Here is a 17,284-nt window from a genome sequence, read left to right as displayed (position 1 = left end):
TTTTTTTTTTTTTTTTTTTTTTTGAGCTCTAATTATAAAATTAAGAGGATATCAATGGATCTGTTTCTACTGATCATTTATTCACTCATTAATGGTAATTTTTGAACTCATGTGGATTATATATCTATAAAATTATAACTGTTACATGTAGCTTACAGGGTGTTTATGGCTGAGGATGCAATGAAGCAATGCATTTATATATTTATATAAAAATGCATTGTTTCAAGCCATACATTCTTACTGAATAATAAATACAAGACATTGATGCAAGTTTAAGAGGAATATTAACAGTTTAAGACAAACAGCTAAGGCCTTTGGTTTGTAGATAACTCAGCATTTATCCCACTGCTACTTTAATTTATTTGTGCATGTGGCTGGCTTTCAAATGTGGTACTTTAAGCTCCACATATAATTCATAATAGGATCTATGAAAATGATTTAATCAAGTAATTAATCGGCAAATTTTTCTTAAGAAAAGAATCACTGTATTACTCTAACGTTTGAAGAATCCTCCAATGACAGATAAAACAAGTTGTACAATGGCAACAGGAAGAAAACAATGTGGACATAACACATTCAAAAATGAAAACAGAAAAGTGTTCAGTGCAGCACTTTAAACCAGATGCTGTCCGAACAGCTAGGAAGGTGGTATATAAGTCATGGTGTGCAAATCTATAACCCTGTCTTCCACTGTCAGCGAAACCCTCGAGACCTTCTAATGTCCCCAACAGAGCTCACCACACTTCGCCACGTGATTAACTTTACATGTATCTCTTCCCTGCCATCATCACACTGAATTATAATTACTTCTTTGTCTTGCTCCTTAACTAAACTATAAGGTCCTCATTTTCTGTAAACTTAGTGCAGTACCTGGCATTCATTTAAACCTTGATAAACATTTACTGGGGAATGGAAGGACAGGTAGACAGAAGAATATGAATAAACAAAAACACTACCTCCAAACCTACAGATAGTTACAATTCACAATCAATATGCTTTTCTTGTAGCTGGACTTATACAATGTACTTAAGGTTTCTCAAATATTTCTGATTTAAAATGTCTAAAACAGGCTGCTCGGGCCCCGTCCTACCCCAGGGCATCAGTGATATTGCAAGACCTGGAGGGCAAGGACTCTGCTTATGAACCAGTGCGTGCAGCATGATGCAGGGTAAACACAGACGCACAAAAGCAGTCTGCTCTGAGACCCTGTGGTGCAGGTCCCACTGCAGCCTCTCACTCTCGAGCGCTCAGAGACCTGGGCAACTGCACTGCAGACTCTCACAGAGACAGGCATAGAGAAACGCAGGCCCAGGAGCACCTAGAGAGAGGCTCCAAGGCCAGTTCTGCAGGAGCTGGAGAGATGAGGGTCTAGGTATCGGCAGTGTGCATGAGTCTAACACACTGCCGTAGCTGACAAGGTTCACGGTTAAATCAGAGATTATTCAGGCAACAGAAGCAAAACACAAGAATTCAAAGGAAATGGGTCTCACAGTTGTACCTTCCAAAACAAAGCTAAGATACAGACTTCTTTAGGCATACAGAGGGGTGGATGATTCTGCCCCAGCTAAGCACCCCTGTAGGAAACATGGAAGAAAGTCATTCTGACAGAAGCTGATTTGAGACTCCATAGAAACCAGACTTCACACAGAGCAGAGAAGAGTACTGGGAATGGTGAAAATACGGGTGTGTACAGTGTATTCCCTAATTTAAAACAAAGTTACTGATTAAAAATACTAGAATAGGACTGTGGAGTTCACAACACACATGAAAGCATGTGCATGACAATTATACAGAAGCCGAGAGGAGAACCCTGTGAGCACTCACGGGCATTGTACGCTGCACACAGAGTACCACAGCGTAGTCTGAAGCCAGACGAGCAGCACAGACTCTGTCCTGAGCCTCTAAGACAGTCTCACGAATGGCTCTGCTCCTGAAGAGACTATCGCGCCATGCCAGAGGTCAGGGTCAGGCGCATCTTGGGCAAGGTGACACAGGAAGGTAAAGGACAGAGGACAGGGACTCTGCTGATCTCTTTCCTAACCTCGTTCACTTTGTGAAAATTGTCAATCGTGCTCTTTCCTGTATCTATGACTGAAATGAAAATGTTAAAACATTTTACCCCATTCTTTACATTAGTAACCTGCAATCTCGTCAGGGAAGGGGCAGCATTCCAGATGAGAGTCCTTGGAGGAAACGTTCCTGGGGTAGATGCACTACACACATCCTGGAAATGCACTGCTCAGAGCTCTAGAGGCCGGAAGTCCAGGACCAAGGCCTGGAGGCTGGTGTCTGGTTGGTGCAGGCTCCACCCCAAGATGACACCTTCCTGGGCATTCTCTGGAGGAGGAGGGGAAGGAAACATGTGCTTCCTGGAGCCTGGAGAATTCTTCCAAGATACCAATCCTATTGCTGGGGCCAAGCTGGGGACTTAATTCCCTCCCCAAAGACCACACCTCCTGAGGATGTTGCCATGAGGATGCTGGTTTCCACCTGACAAGAGGCCATCATCCAACCACTGCAGCTCCCTAATGAAACAGTCAGTTTTGCCTTTTCAGCCGTCTGTCTGCTGGCCTATTTACTAGAGCAGACACTGAGAGAGGCCCATAGCAGGTCAACCCCGTCAATGCCTCAACAGCACCAAACAGCGACGGAACACCTGCAGTTGGGACTTCCCCAAGTAATACAGCCAGTGGCAGCAGACCTGAGAAACAGGGCAGCGAGGGGAGCACAGGCATCCAGGCTCCGTGGGGCACTGCTCCAGTTTACTCTGCCACATTGAAGGCAGCGTGACCACTGGGTCCTGGGAGCCCGATCTCCAGGGCACCATGGAAGCTTCACAGCTTTTACATCAGCTCCACGTTTTTAAGATTTAAAGAAATGGGTACATACTGAGTCAAAACATTTCTTAACGCATGTTCTTCTATAAAATACACACATCATTAATAGCATTTTCTGTATATAAATACAATGTTTAAACAGTCTGGCTGTATCAGCAATTGGAAAAAGTGTCTCCCAAGGTTGTTTATATGTCAACTGAATATAGTGTGATAATGACACACTGCAGATACAGACAATTATTTACATATCACAGAGATCTTGACTGGTAAAGACACTATGGGAACAAAAAGAATTCTAGGGACTGCTACCCTGAGGAATTCAACATTCAGAGATGTTATATCTATGCAAGGATCACAGGTTCTGAAATCACTGGTCCAGGTATTTAAAGAAGAAAATGAGTAATGAGAGAGAAACCTCATCTCCATGAAAAGTATGCATTTTATATCACTCAGTAATGCTGAATCCAGTAACAGCATCTTTTACAGGAACACTTAGAAGTGAAAAAAGAAAACAAAAGAAAGAGGGAGGAAGGGAGGGGGAAGGAGGAAGTAAGGAAAGACCAAACTGCTCAGATTTTAAAACTGCAAATGAAAGCAGAATCATTAGAAAACAATTCAAAGCAGTTACACCCACACTGCAACAATAATGCAACTAAAATCAAGTATTAAAATAATTCCCTATTGCAGGACATACTTCACTAATGCTTCTCAAATGCTCCACCCTAAGAGCAGGACAATCTTTTTTGCACCTACTTCCAGAACACGCTATGGAAACTACATGTGAAACATAAAATTAGGTCGTAAACTGGAAGGCAAATGTTGCACACTCAGTCCTAAAACGGTGCCTGAAAGTCAATGAATTACTCCGCATACCTTCCCTGCTTTAGTCCTCAGAGTCTCAGACATCTGACTAACAGCAGTATCAACATATTTCCAAAGCCCAAGTATTCTGCTGCACAATTAGTTTGGGGTTAAAGGTGGGAGTTTGTTAAAATGGAACAAGGAGAGGGCCAGGGATTTAGCTCAGTGGTTCCGCTGCCTACTTCACAAGTCCAAGGACCTGAGTTCGATCCCCAGTACAAAAATAAATAAATAAACAAAAGATAGAACAAGGAGAAAGGCAGAAACTAAAACAACTTACTGTACTAACCTGTAAAAAGGGTCATGATGAAACGATCAACAAAGAACACTAAGCACATAAGGAAAAGAATAACTAATGGGGTCGGGGATTTAGCTCAGTGGTTCCGGTGCCTGCCTCACAAGCACAAGGGCCCGAGTTCAATCCCTGGTATCAAAAAAAAAAGAATAACTAATGGGAGACCTCACAGAAGATGTTATACCAAAAGCATTAACTATGGCTTTGTTTTGCAATTACCCAAACTGTAAGAGGATAGACACATTACCACTAAATCCTATTGTTCTTTCTCGCTCCAAAAGAGAAAAAAACTCAATATGGAAGACTTTCTTGAGAAACAATGATTAACAACAATAACAAAACAACCCTTATTTTTCTCAATGGATTTAAAAATGAATATAACTTAAAGACTCACATAAAATCAGAGACTTAAAGTTTTTCTAAAACTCGTATCCGAAAACAATGGTTTGACAGCTTCATCTTCTAAAACACTGCTGTGAGACTGTATAAGCGAAGCACTTATTATAATTTAAATAGATCCCTGAGGCAGGTAACCTTAAAAACTACAGGGTATTCGAAGACAGCACAGCATGAGACACTGGGAAACTACTTCCAAACCAATTCTGAAATTTCATGTTAAAGTCAAATGTTCAAGCAATCATCAGAAAACAATAAATATAACTGCATTCAAATCTAAGGAGAAAACACCTTTGAAAAGCACTCTGAGAAACAGTAGCCCTTTTCTGTAGACTGGCAATTCAGTCAGAAAAGTCATCTCTATCCAGATTAGGTCTACTTTGCAAGAAGCCAGAGAACAATAGACAATTTTATTCTGAAACATATTCTCTTATAAAATATATTCACAGAGAACACGAGATCTAAAATTTGAAAACGAAAAAAGTATCTGTTTTTCTTTACTTTTATCAGAAGACAGATTTACTTTTTTAGTACTAACAATAATGAAAAATAAGAAATGTATAACGCATATATACAGCATACTGACAACACTAAATAAACGTAAATTCCAATCCTGGCTTCACATATATATACTGGCATGCTTCTAAACTTCTGGAGATCCAGCTTTCTAGAATAGCAGGGATAACTGAAAATTCTTTGGAAACCTGATGAAAGTATGTGCCAAATACATGGCAATTACTCTATGGATATTGCTCATCACCAACACCTGATCCTAAAAATATACCGGGTGGGGGAAGCAAGGTAAGAATAAGGGGGCCAGATCAGTCCGTTTTCAACAGCACCCCTGAGCACTGTGTCTCCAGGGACCAGAGATGGCAACAGCAACTGCAAACGCAGCTCACTCGTAGTGTGTAAAAGGTCTCACGGGCAGGTGCTGTCACGCTTGCTTTCTGCCTCTATTTAGTAACTGACCTACGAGAAGTATGCTCTGCACACCTCTCGTCCCTCGAGCACCCTCTGGGCCTGGGACGAATGGCCTCCCCATTTCTGAGCTGTGTCCAAGGGGGCAAACATGTTCTCCTTGCTGATGTTCCAGCCTCCAGAACGCCAAAAGGAGAAACACTGAGGCATGATGTCTAAAAAGTGTGCCGCGAGCTACAACCCAATTATCAAATAGTCTTGAGGTGAAAAAAGAACTGGTCTAACAGTAAGTGGTGTTTCCATTTCCCATTTGTCTCTGCGTCTCTCGAATTTCAAAAGGAAAAAAGGCTGCTGAGCATTGCAGGATGCAATGGGTCCCTACCACTGTCAGAAGTGCAGTTCAATGAGACACAACTAATTCAAACAGACACCGTTCAACTGTTGTTGACCAGAAAACAGCATATACCAAACAGACAGCAGGAAAGTCAGGAAGCTTTCGAAAGAATACTTTCTGTCCATGAAGTTCAGGTGATTCTGCTAGGGTAAATATATTTTCACTTCAGGATTATTTAAAAAATAAATTGAAAATAATTATGTTTATGGGGGGGGAAAATTAAACAGATCATGTTAATATTATTATTATTATTTTCACTTCAGGATTATTTAAAAAATAAATTGAAAATAATTATGTTTATGGGGGGGGAAAATTAAACAGATCATGTTAATATTATTATTTTTTTTTAATTTAAGGTGTTCTGCATAAGACAAAGAATTTCTACATTTAGAAAAGAAGGTAAAAGTGAATGAAGAGTCACATACCACGCTTCAGGCAGCAGCGCAGAGTAGTGGTGTGGGGAAGTGGTTTCTGGGAAGTTGGAGAGAATCGCCAGGCGGTGGGCAAGAAGGTCAGGGCCGTGGTAAGTGAACAGAATCTCCAGGGCTGCCACATTGCTCTCCTGTACAAGACGCAACACGGACCTCAGAAAAGTCGAGGAAATCCTACATGGCAACATGCAAAAGCCTACTTTTTATGCAGTTCCAATATGATATACTTTGAAATAGTCCTGCTTATATGGCTGCAATCTAAGGTTACAAAAATTATTCATTTTTGGGCCAGGGATTTAGCTCAGTGGTTCTGCAGCCTGCCTCACAAGCACAAGGACATGAGTTCAATTCCCCAGTACCCAAAACAAAACAAACAAAAATTATTCATTTTTAAAACTCTTGAGTGATGAATACATTCTTTAAACATGTAACTCAATTTTCTCCACGTTTCTTAGTCTGACAGCAGAAAAGATAGTGCAATGGTACATACGTGCAATGACACTGACTGCACAGCTCCAAGATTCAGAGTGTTAATAACCATAATTATTCTGTTTACAAAAAAGAAATTACCCGAGCATAAGTTCTTGCTGAGAGAACAATATTCTGCCTCCTGAACGTCTTAAAGAACTCAGAGTCGTATCTCTGCTCGGAGGCATGAGGCACTGCTAGGATTTCCTGGGGGGAAACAGAGATTTAATGAATAGAACGTTAAATATGGGTGACAAGAAAATATTAAAAACCTTTATGACAATGCCTGTGTAAATAAATAAGGTCTGAGTTAATTGATTTCAACTATCAATTGTTAAGTAAAGTACTACAAGCTGCACTCTTCGCTTCATTTTAAAAAGGGCCATATTTATAAGTGCTACTTTTTTAACTACAGAAGTAATGAACTAGGCGGTGGAAATTAATTACAGTAGAATAACCAACAGCAACCACCTGGCAGAAACAAATAAGCGACAGTTATCCAAGGCCATGCGTTATAAGCACTGATCACCTCTCCACGAGAAATTCAGGTTAACTGTACGTAATTTTCATTTCTGTAAGATGCAGACTGAGCCATTCCTTCATTCCCCAAGTATGCACTAGTGTCCCTTATGTGTGAGGGACATCGTGACGGGTGCTGGCAACTCCCTGAACATCACATTTCCCTTCCCTTCCTTCCAAGTAGCTTAAAATCCAGGAAGGGGATGAACCAATTGTTAAAAAGAAAATTGCTTTTAAATAAGAGGAGCCTTTGCTAGAAATAATGTCATTGTGGATATTTTCTTAAATCCTCATCTGTTAGAGATACAAATTTAAGTGTTTATGGGTAAAATTATAGGATTCCTGGGATTTACTTTAAAATAAGTGAAAAGGTGGAAGTGGAAAGTTGGGGAATAAAAGATAAGATTGGGAAAATGTGAAAATCATTCAAGCTGAGAACAAGTACATCAGAGGTTATCAGGTTGTTTTCTACATTTTAAAGCATGCTTATAAGATTTTACTATTTAAAAAAACTAAAAAACACTGATACAACAACAAAACTCAGACTGATACTTGGCCCTGTTCCTCAGGATTGCACCTCCCAAGAAGGCCTCCTTCCCCGTCTTTCTTATGAGCTTCTGCACAGTGCTTTCAGGATTTCCAGACCTCTGGTGTTCTGTTCTCCAAGCTGCATGCTCATCTGACAACCTGGCTTTTCTAGTCCCTGAGCAGCCCCCGGACAGCCACCCACCACAATGGCAAACCTGCCCACACAGCACTTGCACCTGCATCTGCACCTGCATGTGCACCTGTGCCCGCACGAGGGCCTGCACCTGTGCCTGCCTGCTTTCCCTCCTTTCCAATACAGCACAAGCAATCATCTCTCCTTCTAGAGATATCTCCCAACTTCCATCCATGCTCTCCATTTTTATTCCATTTCTTTTTTTGTTTTTTGAGACAGGGTCTCCTATGACATTCAGGCTGGGCTCAAACTCTCGGCAATCCTCCTGACAAAGCCTCCAAAGTGCTGAGATTACAGGCATGCACCACCAACCCAGGCTCTGTCTTCCATTTCCACAATCCTGTTAAGTATTCCTTTGTTCTAGTCTATAGATTCCTCCTTGCCCTCTGCTGGTTCATCTCCATTAGTACAGGAACAATTCTTCTATCAAAACAACCTGAAAGCTGACCCTATGCCCACCACCCCATCTTCTCTGCCCTCTTCACAGTAACAGTTCTTGAAAGAGCTGCCCATAACCACTCTCTCCGTTTGCACTTCCACTCTTTCGCCAACTCACTAACCATCTTACAAAAATCAACTTGATCCCTTACAAGCCACTCTCCTCGCTGTACCTCCAGCCCTGGTTCTCTGCCTCACCCTGAGGCCCAGACATCTGGACTCTTCCTTCATGGCACTGGCCCTTCCCTGACCAGAGATCGGATGTTAGTTCTTCCTCCTATTTATTTAAACAAACTACGAACCTTCTCTAAGTCTCGGTTTCCTAGTCCATAAAACTGAAAGGATAATGTTAACTGCCTCAAAAGACTGCTGGGAAATAACCTAGGTGAAGTCCATGAGACAACAGCTGACAGACTGAAGTGGTGACTGAAAACAATTTATTACACTGAAAAAGACATTGTCAAAAACAATGGTGTGTGTTCTTGGCAAGGGGGAAGATTCTGAAAGAATTAATGATACCATATGTCTTTTACTAGACTAAATCTTTTCAATTTAGGCCTTCACAGTGTTTTGTGATCACACGTCATGGGTCAAACATTTGTGACAATTTCAGTCAAATAAACACATGACAGTGTATCGTCATCTGCCTTAAGTCACCAGATCTGGAACTGTCTGTGCAACTTCTAGCTCTTCCCCAACATCAAAGTGACCATGAAAGAACACATTTTGAATGCTTTCAGGGCATTGAGGCAGCAAGGACAGTGCAACTAAAGACCCTCAGGAGAGAACTCCAGAGCTGCTGCAGAAAAGGGCAAGGACCCTGGTATCAATGTGTTCAAAACAATAGGGAGAGAAGGGTTGAGAGGGATTCCTACCAATGTGTCTTACTGCGATTGTAATATCTACTGTAATTTTTTATAATACCGTGTAACAGCTAAGGGTCCTCAACAAAACCGTGGGTATTTCTTTAACAAAGATCTTTCAACAAATATGGCCTGCTTTCCACTAGTGAGCCTCATAGCACTCTGAGCTCTGGGCAACAGGAGCAGAGGATGGAAGCCCTAACTTAGACTCCTTACAGAGCCTCTAGCCCTGAAATCTTTGCTTCCTTGAGGATGAACTGCAAGGGGACTCGCTACACAGTGACTTCTCAAACTCTCCCAAGGGGAACTTCATGCTCCTTTCTACTGCGCTCCTTCATCTACTCTCGATTTCCCCTCGTCACTCACTTGCTATATAACGTAGATGATAAAGTGTCCTATGCTTCCCTTTGCCAGGTGCAATGGCGTGACATGCAGCATAGAGTAAGCACTCAGGTAAATCCATGAGAACTCATGTTTACCTCCTTGCTCGTAGAAGTAATAAAATAAGCCATGCTCTATGAGGAAAACGCACTAACTAGCCATTCTAGCTGAACATTTTCATTACAACATTTTAACAGCCACATCCATCCCAAATCATCTATTTTTCAAATGTTTTATTAATTCTTTGAGAAAAACAGCTTCATCAAATACTTTAAGTATCATTATTACAGTGTAATAACAAATGTACTTACTACAGCCATGTAGGGAACAGTAATAAACCAATGTGAAGTATAAAATAATAATCTGTGTCTATACAGACTTCTACAGTTCAAGACGTGCTTAGTAGAGGCTACCTCAGACTATGACAGAACGCAGTTAGGGGACATGCATAAAGAGACATCACTGTCCAACAGCTGAAACAGTTGTACCTGCAAATAAAATTAGCAAGAACTTTTCCTAACTTCTTTGTGTTGAACAACGTTATCGTGATGTTTTCTAATAACCATGGTAATAACCCCTTTTAGGATTTGTTGGAAAACATTCCTGATCAGGGTTCTAAATGTCTGTTATTCACTACTGAGTGCCTACGGACCTGTGCACCGGTGCCAGGTGCCACACACACTCTGACCCCTTTGTGGACACACCATAGCTGGCTCAAATGAGGTTCAAGCAAAGCCAAGCACAATATCTAGAAACTTATGTCACAGCCCAGAGCTTCATGTGAAAAGAGCAATGTAAGCCCTGTGCACTCCCTGAAAGGTGGCTCCTTTCCACCTCCACATCTAGCAGCACCTAGACGGCTCTGATGCCACACAACGTCCACCATGAGATGTCAGTGCTGTGTCCCTGAGGACTCCAATACGAAGCACACTGCTCAAGTTCAAGTGTGGCCCCGCTACCAAATCATTAGGACAATAAGAAATAGTCATGTGAAGACTGTTTAAAGCTCACTGTTCTAAAATAAGTACTGGAATGAGCTGTCGGCCAGCACCTTAAAATAAAAATATAAAATAAAAGTAAATGAAAGGATTATAAATCCTACACAGATGCACTAAAACAGCTAAAGCCTTTTTATTCCCTAATCTCACAAAATAACTTCTGGCATTTCAATCTACTAGTTTTATAACTAGAACCAAGAGAAATTGCTTCTATAAAAAATTAATTTTCCCCACATAAATAGCATTAAAGACCAAGGGCAGCCAGTACAGGCCTGTTTATAATAACAGACCAAATGGAGATACTGATCTCATTAAAATCACTTCTTACCTTGTATGTTGCAAGTCGATCTAAGTAAGTCAGTAATTTCAGTCTACAATGGCAAAGTTCCTTCTGTTCCAGGGTCAACCTGTTTGAAAAACTGCATTAGGCCACTTACATTTACACAGATGTACATTTCTCTAGGAGTTAAGTTAGAGGAAAACAGTTAATATCCTAGGGAAACCACATTCTGAGAACAGGAGACAAAAGCACACGGGTAAAACAACACTTCATGCATTTCAGTTCCAGTAATCATCACTGAAAAAGAACGCGCTGAAATGACTATTTTAGAGAAACTGCCAAATGAGCAGTAAGAGGTCACTTACTCTGAGAAGTTCACTAGTTTAAGTAGCTCACGTCTCCTCCTGAGCGCCTTCTCCTTCTGCTTCCTGGGAGGCTCCTCCGCAGGTTGTGCGGGCCCCTCATAGGAAATGCCGTCGATGTCCACGTCACCAGGCGGGGTAAACCTGAGCGAGCAAAAGAAAACTCAAATCTATTCTGATTATATTTATTTAATTTCACTTAGTGAAAAGTTGCTTTCTCCTATTTTGAGTGATTTCATTGCTAACTTACTTTCCAGCTAATTATTAACTTGCTAATAATAAAGCTAACTGTTAATGAGGTTTCTAGCTAATCATTTTTTTCTTGTTTTTGCCATGGCAAGCAAAAATGATTCATTCATTAAATCCATAGTATAGATGGGAAAAAGTCATCCATAATGATCATAGAGACTTTACGTCAAGAAATGCAAACTATTAAGGAAAACATGTGGGGCTGTCTGCACCAATACATTAAGGCAGCCCGCACGGAAAATGCTGCTGACAGAGTTCACAATTTGAATTACTCCCATTTACGATATTAAAATGGTAACAGATGCCGGCCTCCGGAAGTCATTCGCTCCTCAGATACACAATCGTTCACACAAATACCTGCCGACATTCAGGACTGCTGCTGAGACACTGCCTCTTGTCACATAACCGTACTGCTGTTAGTATTATCACCGGCACACAAATGGGGCTCAGAAGGTTAGGCGGCTCTTTCATGCTACCAAAGGTGTAGTCACAAAGGTATCCACCTCCAGGTGAGCAGAGGCCACAAGTTCAGGCCAGCCTGAAGGGTCCACCCGGCAGGACAGGCCCACTTGGTGTCCTCAGCCTGGCTTACAAACAGCCCTGCTTCGGTCAGTGATGGTAGAATCTGCATCTCCCCAGCATCGAGCCCCACATTCAAACAAGCTGAGCATAAAGGGTAGAAATCTGTTCCCCGAGATTGTAAAGGACTGACCAAGACAGCTGCTTCCATACAGAGTAACCCCAAGTTTACCCCTGAAGCGTCCCCTCGCCAACCTGCCGGTATCTGCTCCTCTCCCCAGAGCAAGGAGGGCCTCTAGGTCTGTGCCTTTTAAACCGTACTGCAGCAGCTCTTTGGCTGCCTCCACATTTTCAGGAACTCTCTCCAAACACTCATGGAGTACCCAGGATCGCTTCTTTATTTTACTCTAGATAAAAGGAAAATAAAAGCAGAGGTATTAAAGTGTCCCAGGCATCACACAGCACCTGATAACTACTGTCCAGAAGGATGACGCTATCCGTGAGGTAGCTAAGGCATCACAAGATGTCAACATCTTCCGAAGCCCAAGCCAATAGTCTGTTTAATCATATCCTTAACGTTCACAGCCACCAAATACCAAGTCTGGCAAACTAGCTGACTTACAGAGCTCATCTGCCAATGAAATGTTTACTGAGCACCTACTATGTGCCAGGTACTGAACCAGATGAGGGCACAGCAGTGAATAAAATGGATTTGGTGGCTGACTGCACAAGTCATGCCGCTGTCTCTGAATTTGCTTGTATCATTCATCCTCTTTTTTGTTCGTTTTTTTTCCTTTTTTGAGGAGAAGGGGTGTTTGCTTGTCTTTTGAGACAGAGTCTTACTATGTAGCCCAGGCTGGTCTCACATTCATGGCAACCCTCTTGCTTCAGCCTCTGGAGCTCTAGGATTACAGCTCTGCACCACCACACCCAGCCCTTAGTCCTCTTAAGAATTTTTTCCTCTATGAACGCACATATAAACAGCACAGAGATACCAAATAAACAGCTTGATGATCATCTCAAGGTCCTAGAAAGACAAGAATGATCCAAATCTGAAACAGGAGGAAAGAAATAATACAGATCTGAGTAGAAATTAAAGAAATTGAGACTAAAAAAGTAACCCAGAGGATCAGTCAATCTGAGAACTGGTTCTCTGAAAGGATGGGAAGGGGTTCTGAAGGTGGGAAGATGAGGGAGGGAAGCAAAGGGGGAGCAAGCAGGCTGGAGACTACAGTGAACACGTCCACTACGAATCCCAAACACACGCATAAAGGGGTCCTGCTCCGCTGCAGCAGGGCAGGACCTCGCTCTGCTCTTAGGTCCTGGTCTGAAACATCCGCACTGCACGAAGCCTCCCTCCATACTCCCTCAGTCCACAGTGATCACTACTTTACTAGGCGCCGAGGGTTTCGTCTGAAATCTTGCCTGTGACAAACACTAAGTGTGAAGTCTGTCTCCTCAGGGAGATTTTCAGCTCTTCCACAGCGAAGGCTACACTTATGCCTCTCTGGCAGCTCTTTACACTCACTAGCCAGGCGCTCTTACTCTTAACTGCCTATTTATTTCTCTGAATTAAATACGTCCACAATTAAAACTCCTCCTTGCTTTGAATCTCATGGCAGCTCTCAGCTCCTTCAGGAACCAAACTGCGTCTACCATGTTTCAGAAAATGCCTTTAAGTGAGGAGACACGCACTTGGGAGCTCACTGTCCTAATCCTAAAAGTAAAAACTGAAAAGAAAATGCAGGTTTGCTGTTTGGTTTCTGAAGCAAATACAAGCAACTCTGTCTCCTCCCTTTGCCCATTACCTCTCATGCTCTCTCCTCTCTGGTATTAAGCCGCAGCTGACCATGCTATTTGGTTGAGTCATTAACTTCTTACAAATAACCTTTTTGATCATATTTTTGTTTAATTATGAATATCAACTTCTAGGGAATATAACTATCAAGAATTTTCTCCACATGTCCTAGGCTCTTCCTATACACAAAGGCACTCATATTTTCTTCCTAAACAACAGATCAGCAGGCACAGCCCTATAAGGGCGCACCATGCGTCCAACCACGTCCTTACAAAGACACCAAGAGTCAGAACACACAGGCCAGTGGGGAGCTGGTTGTCAACCCAAAACCTCTGCATCGGAACCTGAACACCCATGTGGGGGCTTTGAAGGCCACTAGGCCACCAGAGCACAGCCCTCATGACAGGACTGGTGCCCAAAGAGACTAAGAAGGGGGTGCTCCTTTCTGCTCTCCACCATATGCTACACATCGCTAAGGGATTCATCTGCAAACCTGGAAGACAAGGCACAAACTGTCAGGCACCTTGCAGGTGGACTCGCCAGCCCCATGGAGCCCCATAAGCCACTTCTGTGACCCCCGTGTCACAGCAGCCCCAACTAAGTCAAGACTACGTGGCAATCTTAAGAAGGGGTCAGTGCCAGAAAGGACCTGACCATAGGATTTAAGCAAAAAGGAGTCGTCAGCAAGTCCGCTATGCAGCTCATCTATTAATGCTCAGCTCCAAATATCCTGCCCTCCAAGCAGCACAGCATTTCTCATCTGCAGCTAAGCTTGGTCAGCAGCGGACACTGCAGCCGCTACAAGAGGCTTGGGTGTCCAGTCCTGGCTTCCCTGCTTTTCTTCCTCGCCTCTGGCTTGCAGGCAACAAGGCCCAGGGGGCACGGGCAGGCACACAATGACCTTGCTTCCCCCTTTCACCCAGTCACAACTTCCCACAGAGCCTGGGGTCGCCTTCGGCAGATTCCTTCCCAGCCAGGCAGTGAGGAGGGATCCATCCTGCCATCCCTGGCCATGGCTCCTACCGACCTGATCCCGTGCTGCGGCCGGGGTTCCTGCTTGCCATCCCTGGGTTTGCTCACACAGAGCCTCCATGCACGGCACTCTAGCAGTAGATACCTCGCTACCACACCCCTTTCTGACTGCCAACCCGGCAACTGTGGACCCGACCCGTTTCTAAAATTCGCTGCACTACCACTGCTCTTAGTCCCGCACCTTGGGAGTCCCCGCTGAGGGGAAGAGGCCTCCCTTCCTATGTGCTTGCTCCAGGGGCAGGTGCCTTCAGCTCAGTGCCTCCTCCCAGTTCTCTCAGCTCTTTGCACTTCACTGCTGGTTCACAGAAAATACTTCTCATCAAGGCGTCATCTCCCTGTGGCTCCTGAGTAGACCCTGACTAATGAGGATAAAGTGGGGTAACTGGCACAGCAGGGGAAAGGGCCAGGACAACATCAGTCTGTCGGTGATTATTTGTTCCATCAGCTTCAGCAGCAAAATCCAGTTGCAGAGCAATCAGTCCTGACAAGAGCATCTTCCCGAGTAAGAAAAATGCTCTGGCACTTGAGGAAAAGCCACCAACATAGAATGCTTTAAGCCAAGACCCAAACCAAAAAAGACATCACGTTACCAGGTAATTCTGAATGGAGGCAACGTTGACAGCTGACTTCCTCCACTGCCTCTGATAGACGAGGTCCGTATCCAGGCCATAGGTGTGAGCCAAAGACAAGGCTTCCTCATACTCTTCGCTTTCGATCTTTAGACAGGAAAATGCACACAGGAGCATTACATGGCTGAATTACCCACAGGCCACCACTGACAGGACACATGAGGACAATTCCCTGGCCTAAGAGTGTGGCGTGGACGTGACACCAGCAGCTCCCGGACTTAGAAAGACAAGGGACATGTGGTGAAATAGTCAAATAAATGGCTCGAAGTCAAATAATGGCAAAACCAGTTCTAGGATTGCCATAGGTCCAGAGTCCAGGGCTTGTCCCCATCCCTGCAGTAACAGCACATACGACTGGGACACACAGTGTTGGGGGAACTGGCTCAGCAAGCAGGCTCCTGACCAGGAAGCAGGCCTGCACTCACCCTCTGGATGCGAGCAGGCAACTGTGCCAAATATGGGTAAGGGGAGCACTAAAGGACAGAAAGGAGCAAAGACCCAGGCTGAGCCCCAAGGCAGATAATCGGCCAATGTGAATTGTTCTGTTACCCCATTTTGATTATTCAGATGCAAACCCTAGCATCAGTTTCAGAAGCTTTATGATACTGGTGTTTCTGCCATGTCAAGGATCCGGTGTCCTTCTCTAACTTCCTCCGGTGAAGAACCAGCCTTCTCCACAGAGCCAGAGCCGGAGCCGGAGCCTGCACTCCGCGATGGCCAGTGCCCTCACCTTTCTCTGATACAGCTCCTCTGGGGTCGTGGAGCGCAGACTCACGAGGCGGTAGTTTTTCATAATGGTCCGAGGCCGCTTCCGTGGAGGTGCAAATCGCTCCATCTCCGTCACCAAGTAAAGGCCCTGCTTTATATAACTGAAGTAGCGAGCCTTGGCGGATGTTTCGTGATCAGAGTCAGATTCCTCTTCTCCGTCATCTTCGTCTCCAGCTCTCAGCTCCAAACGAGAGCGTTTGGGGACGAGTTTAATCTCACACTGTATTAAGAAAGAAGATATGAAGTTAACAGTGAGGAGCTAAAGTCAACTTTTCAGAGTTAATGAAAACAATATTTTTAATTCTACTCTGCTTTGACTCATGACATGCAATTCACGTTGGAAACCAAAGGACCCAATGACAAACATTCATCACGGGATCCAGAAACGAATACACTGCATTACCAGCTCCACTTCTCCTAAACCAAAGCCTACTGATAACAGGTCATAGGCTGGGGATGTAGCTCAGCGGTGCAGAGCCTGCTTGGCAAGACTGAGGCCCTGAATTCAAGTTCCAGCACCAAAAAAACCCACGTCATACAAGGGCCTGGGAAACAAGACCTTGCAATTATTCTGGACAAATGAAGAAGCCGAGAATGTCAATTTATTTTAATTTCAATATTGCTGTATTTGCAGCAGAATAAGATGATGTTTTTGACCTATTTAGAGAATGAACATGAAAGTATGTATTTGCTTTTCTAAGAACAGCTCTCTCATGTGCCTTTAATAGTCTAGCAGCTTAAAAAAGTTTCCAAAGTATGAACGCCTGACTGCTGAAGATAAATTTCTTTCTAGAATTAACAGGACTGACTTAGACTTTTAAGCAACAGTTCTCTTTAGACTCCGTAACAAACTTTTCAGTAAAACAAATTTGTCACCCTACACTGCTGAAGTAAAAGCTACTGAAGATTTTACTCTTGAAAGAATAGAATTTTAAATGACCAGAGCAACAACTCTAAAGAACTAGCCTCTGTTTTCAAGTCTTTTGTGACAATAGCCAAGTTTTTCTTCCTACTACAATGAAAAATTTCAGGCCAGGGATTTAGCTCAGTGGCGCCACACCTTCCTCACAAGCACAAGGTCCTGAGTTCAATCCCTGGTACTGGAAAAAAATATAACAATAATA

General features: G+C 43.3%; 1 protein-coding gene across 3 annotated transcripts in view; it reads right to left on the bottom strand.

Moving 5' to 3' along the window:
* Nucleotides 1–17,284, bottom strand: part of Nbas (NBAS subunit of NRZ tethering complex) — a 234,933-nt gene that overhangs the window by 150,451 nt on the left and 67,198 nt on the right. For all 3 annotated transcript variants that reach the window (XM_033756036.1, XM_033756035.1, XM_010629031.3), the window contains exons 15-21: nt 16,123–16,380; nt 15,354–15,479; nt 12,189–12,340; nt 11,169–11,309; nt 10,852–10,930; nt 6,706–6,810; nt 6,130–6,266 (exon numbers count right to left, since the gene is read on the bottom strand). In XM_033756036.1, the coding sequence (XP_033611927.1) occupies nt 6,130–6,266; nt 6,706–6,810; nt 10,852–10,930; nt 11,169–11,309; nt 12,189–12,340; nt 15,354–15,479; nt 16,123–16,380 (998 nt within the window). The remainder of the gene's footprint in view (nt 1–6,129; nt 6,267–6,705; nt 6,811–10,851; nt 10,931–11,168; nt 11,310–12,188; nt 12,341–15,353; nt 15,480–16,122; nt 16,381–17,284) is intronic.

This window comes from Fukomys damarensis, unplaced genomic scaffold, assembly GCF_012274545.1.
Source record: "Fukomys damarensis isolate Sample0158 unplaced genomic scaffold, DMR_v1.0_HiC HiC_scaffold_25, whole genome shotgun sequence".
Classification (NCBI taxonomy): Eukaryota; Metazoa; Chordata; class Mammalia; order Rodentia; family Bathyergidae; genus Fukomys; species Fukomys damarensis.
The sequence above is the reverse complement of the archived record's forward strand: the minus strand, read 5'-3'. Positions and strand labels throughout refer to the sequence as shown.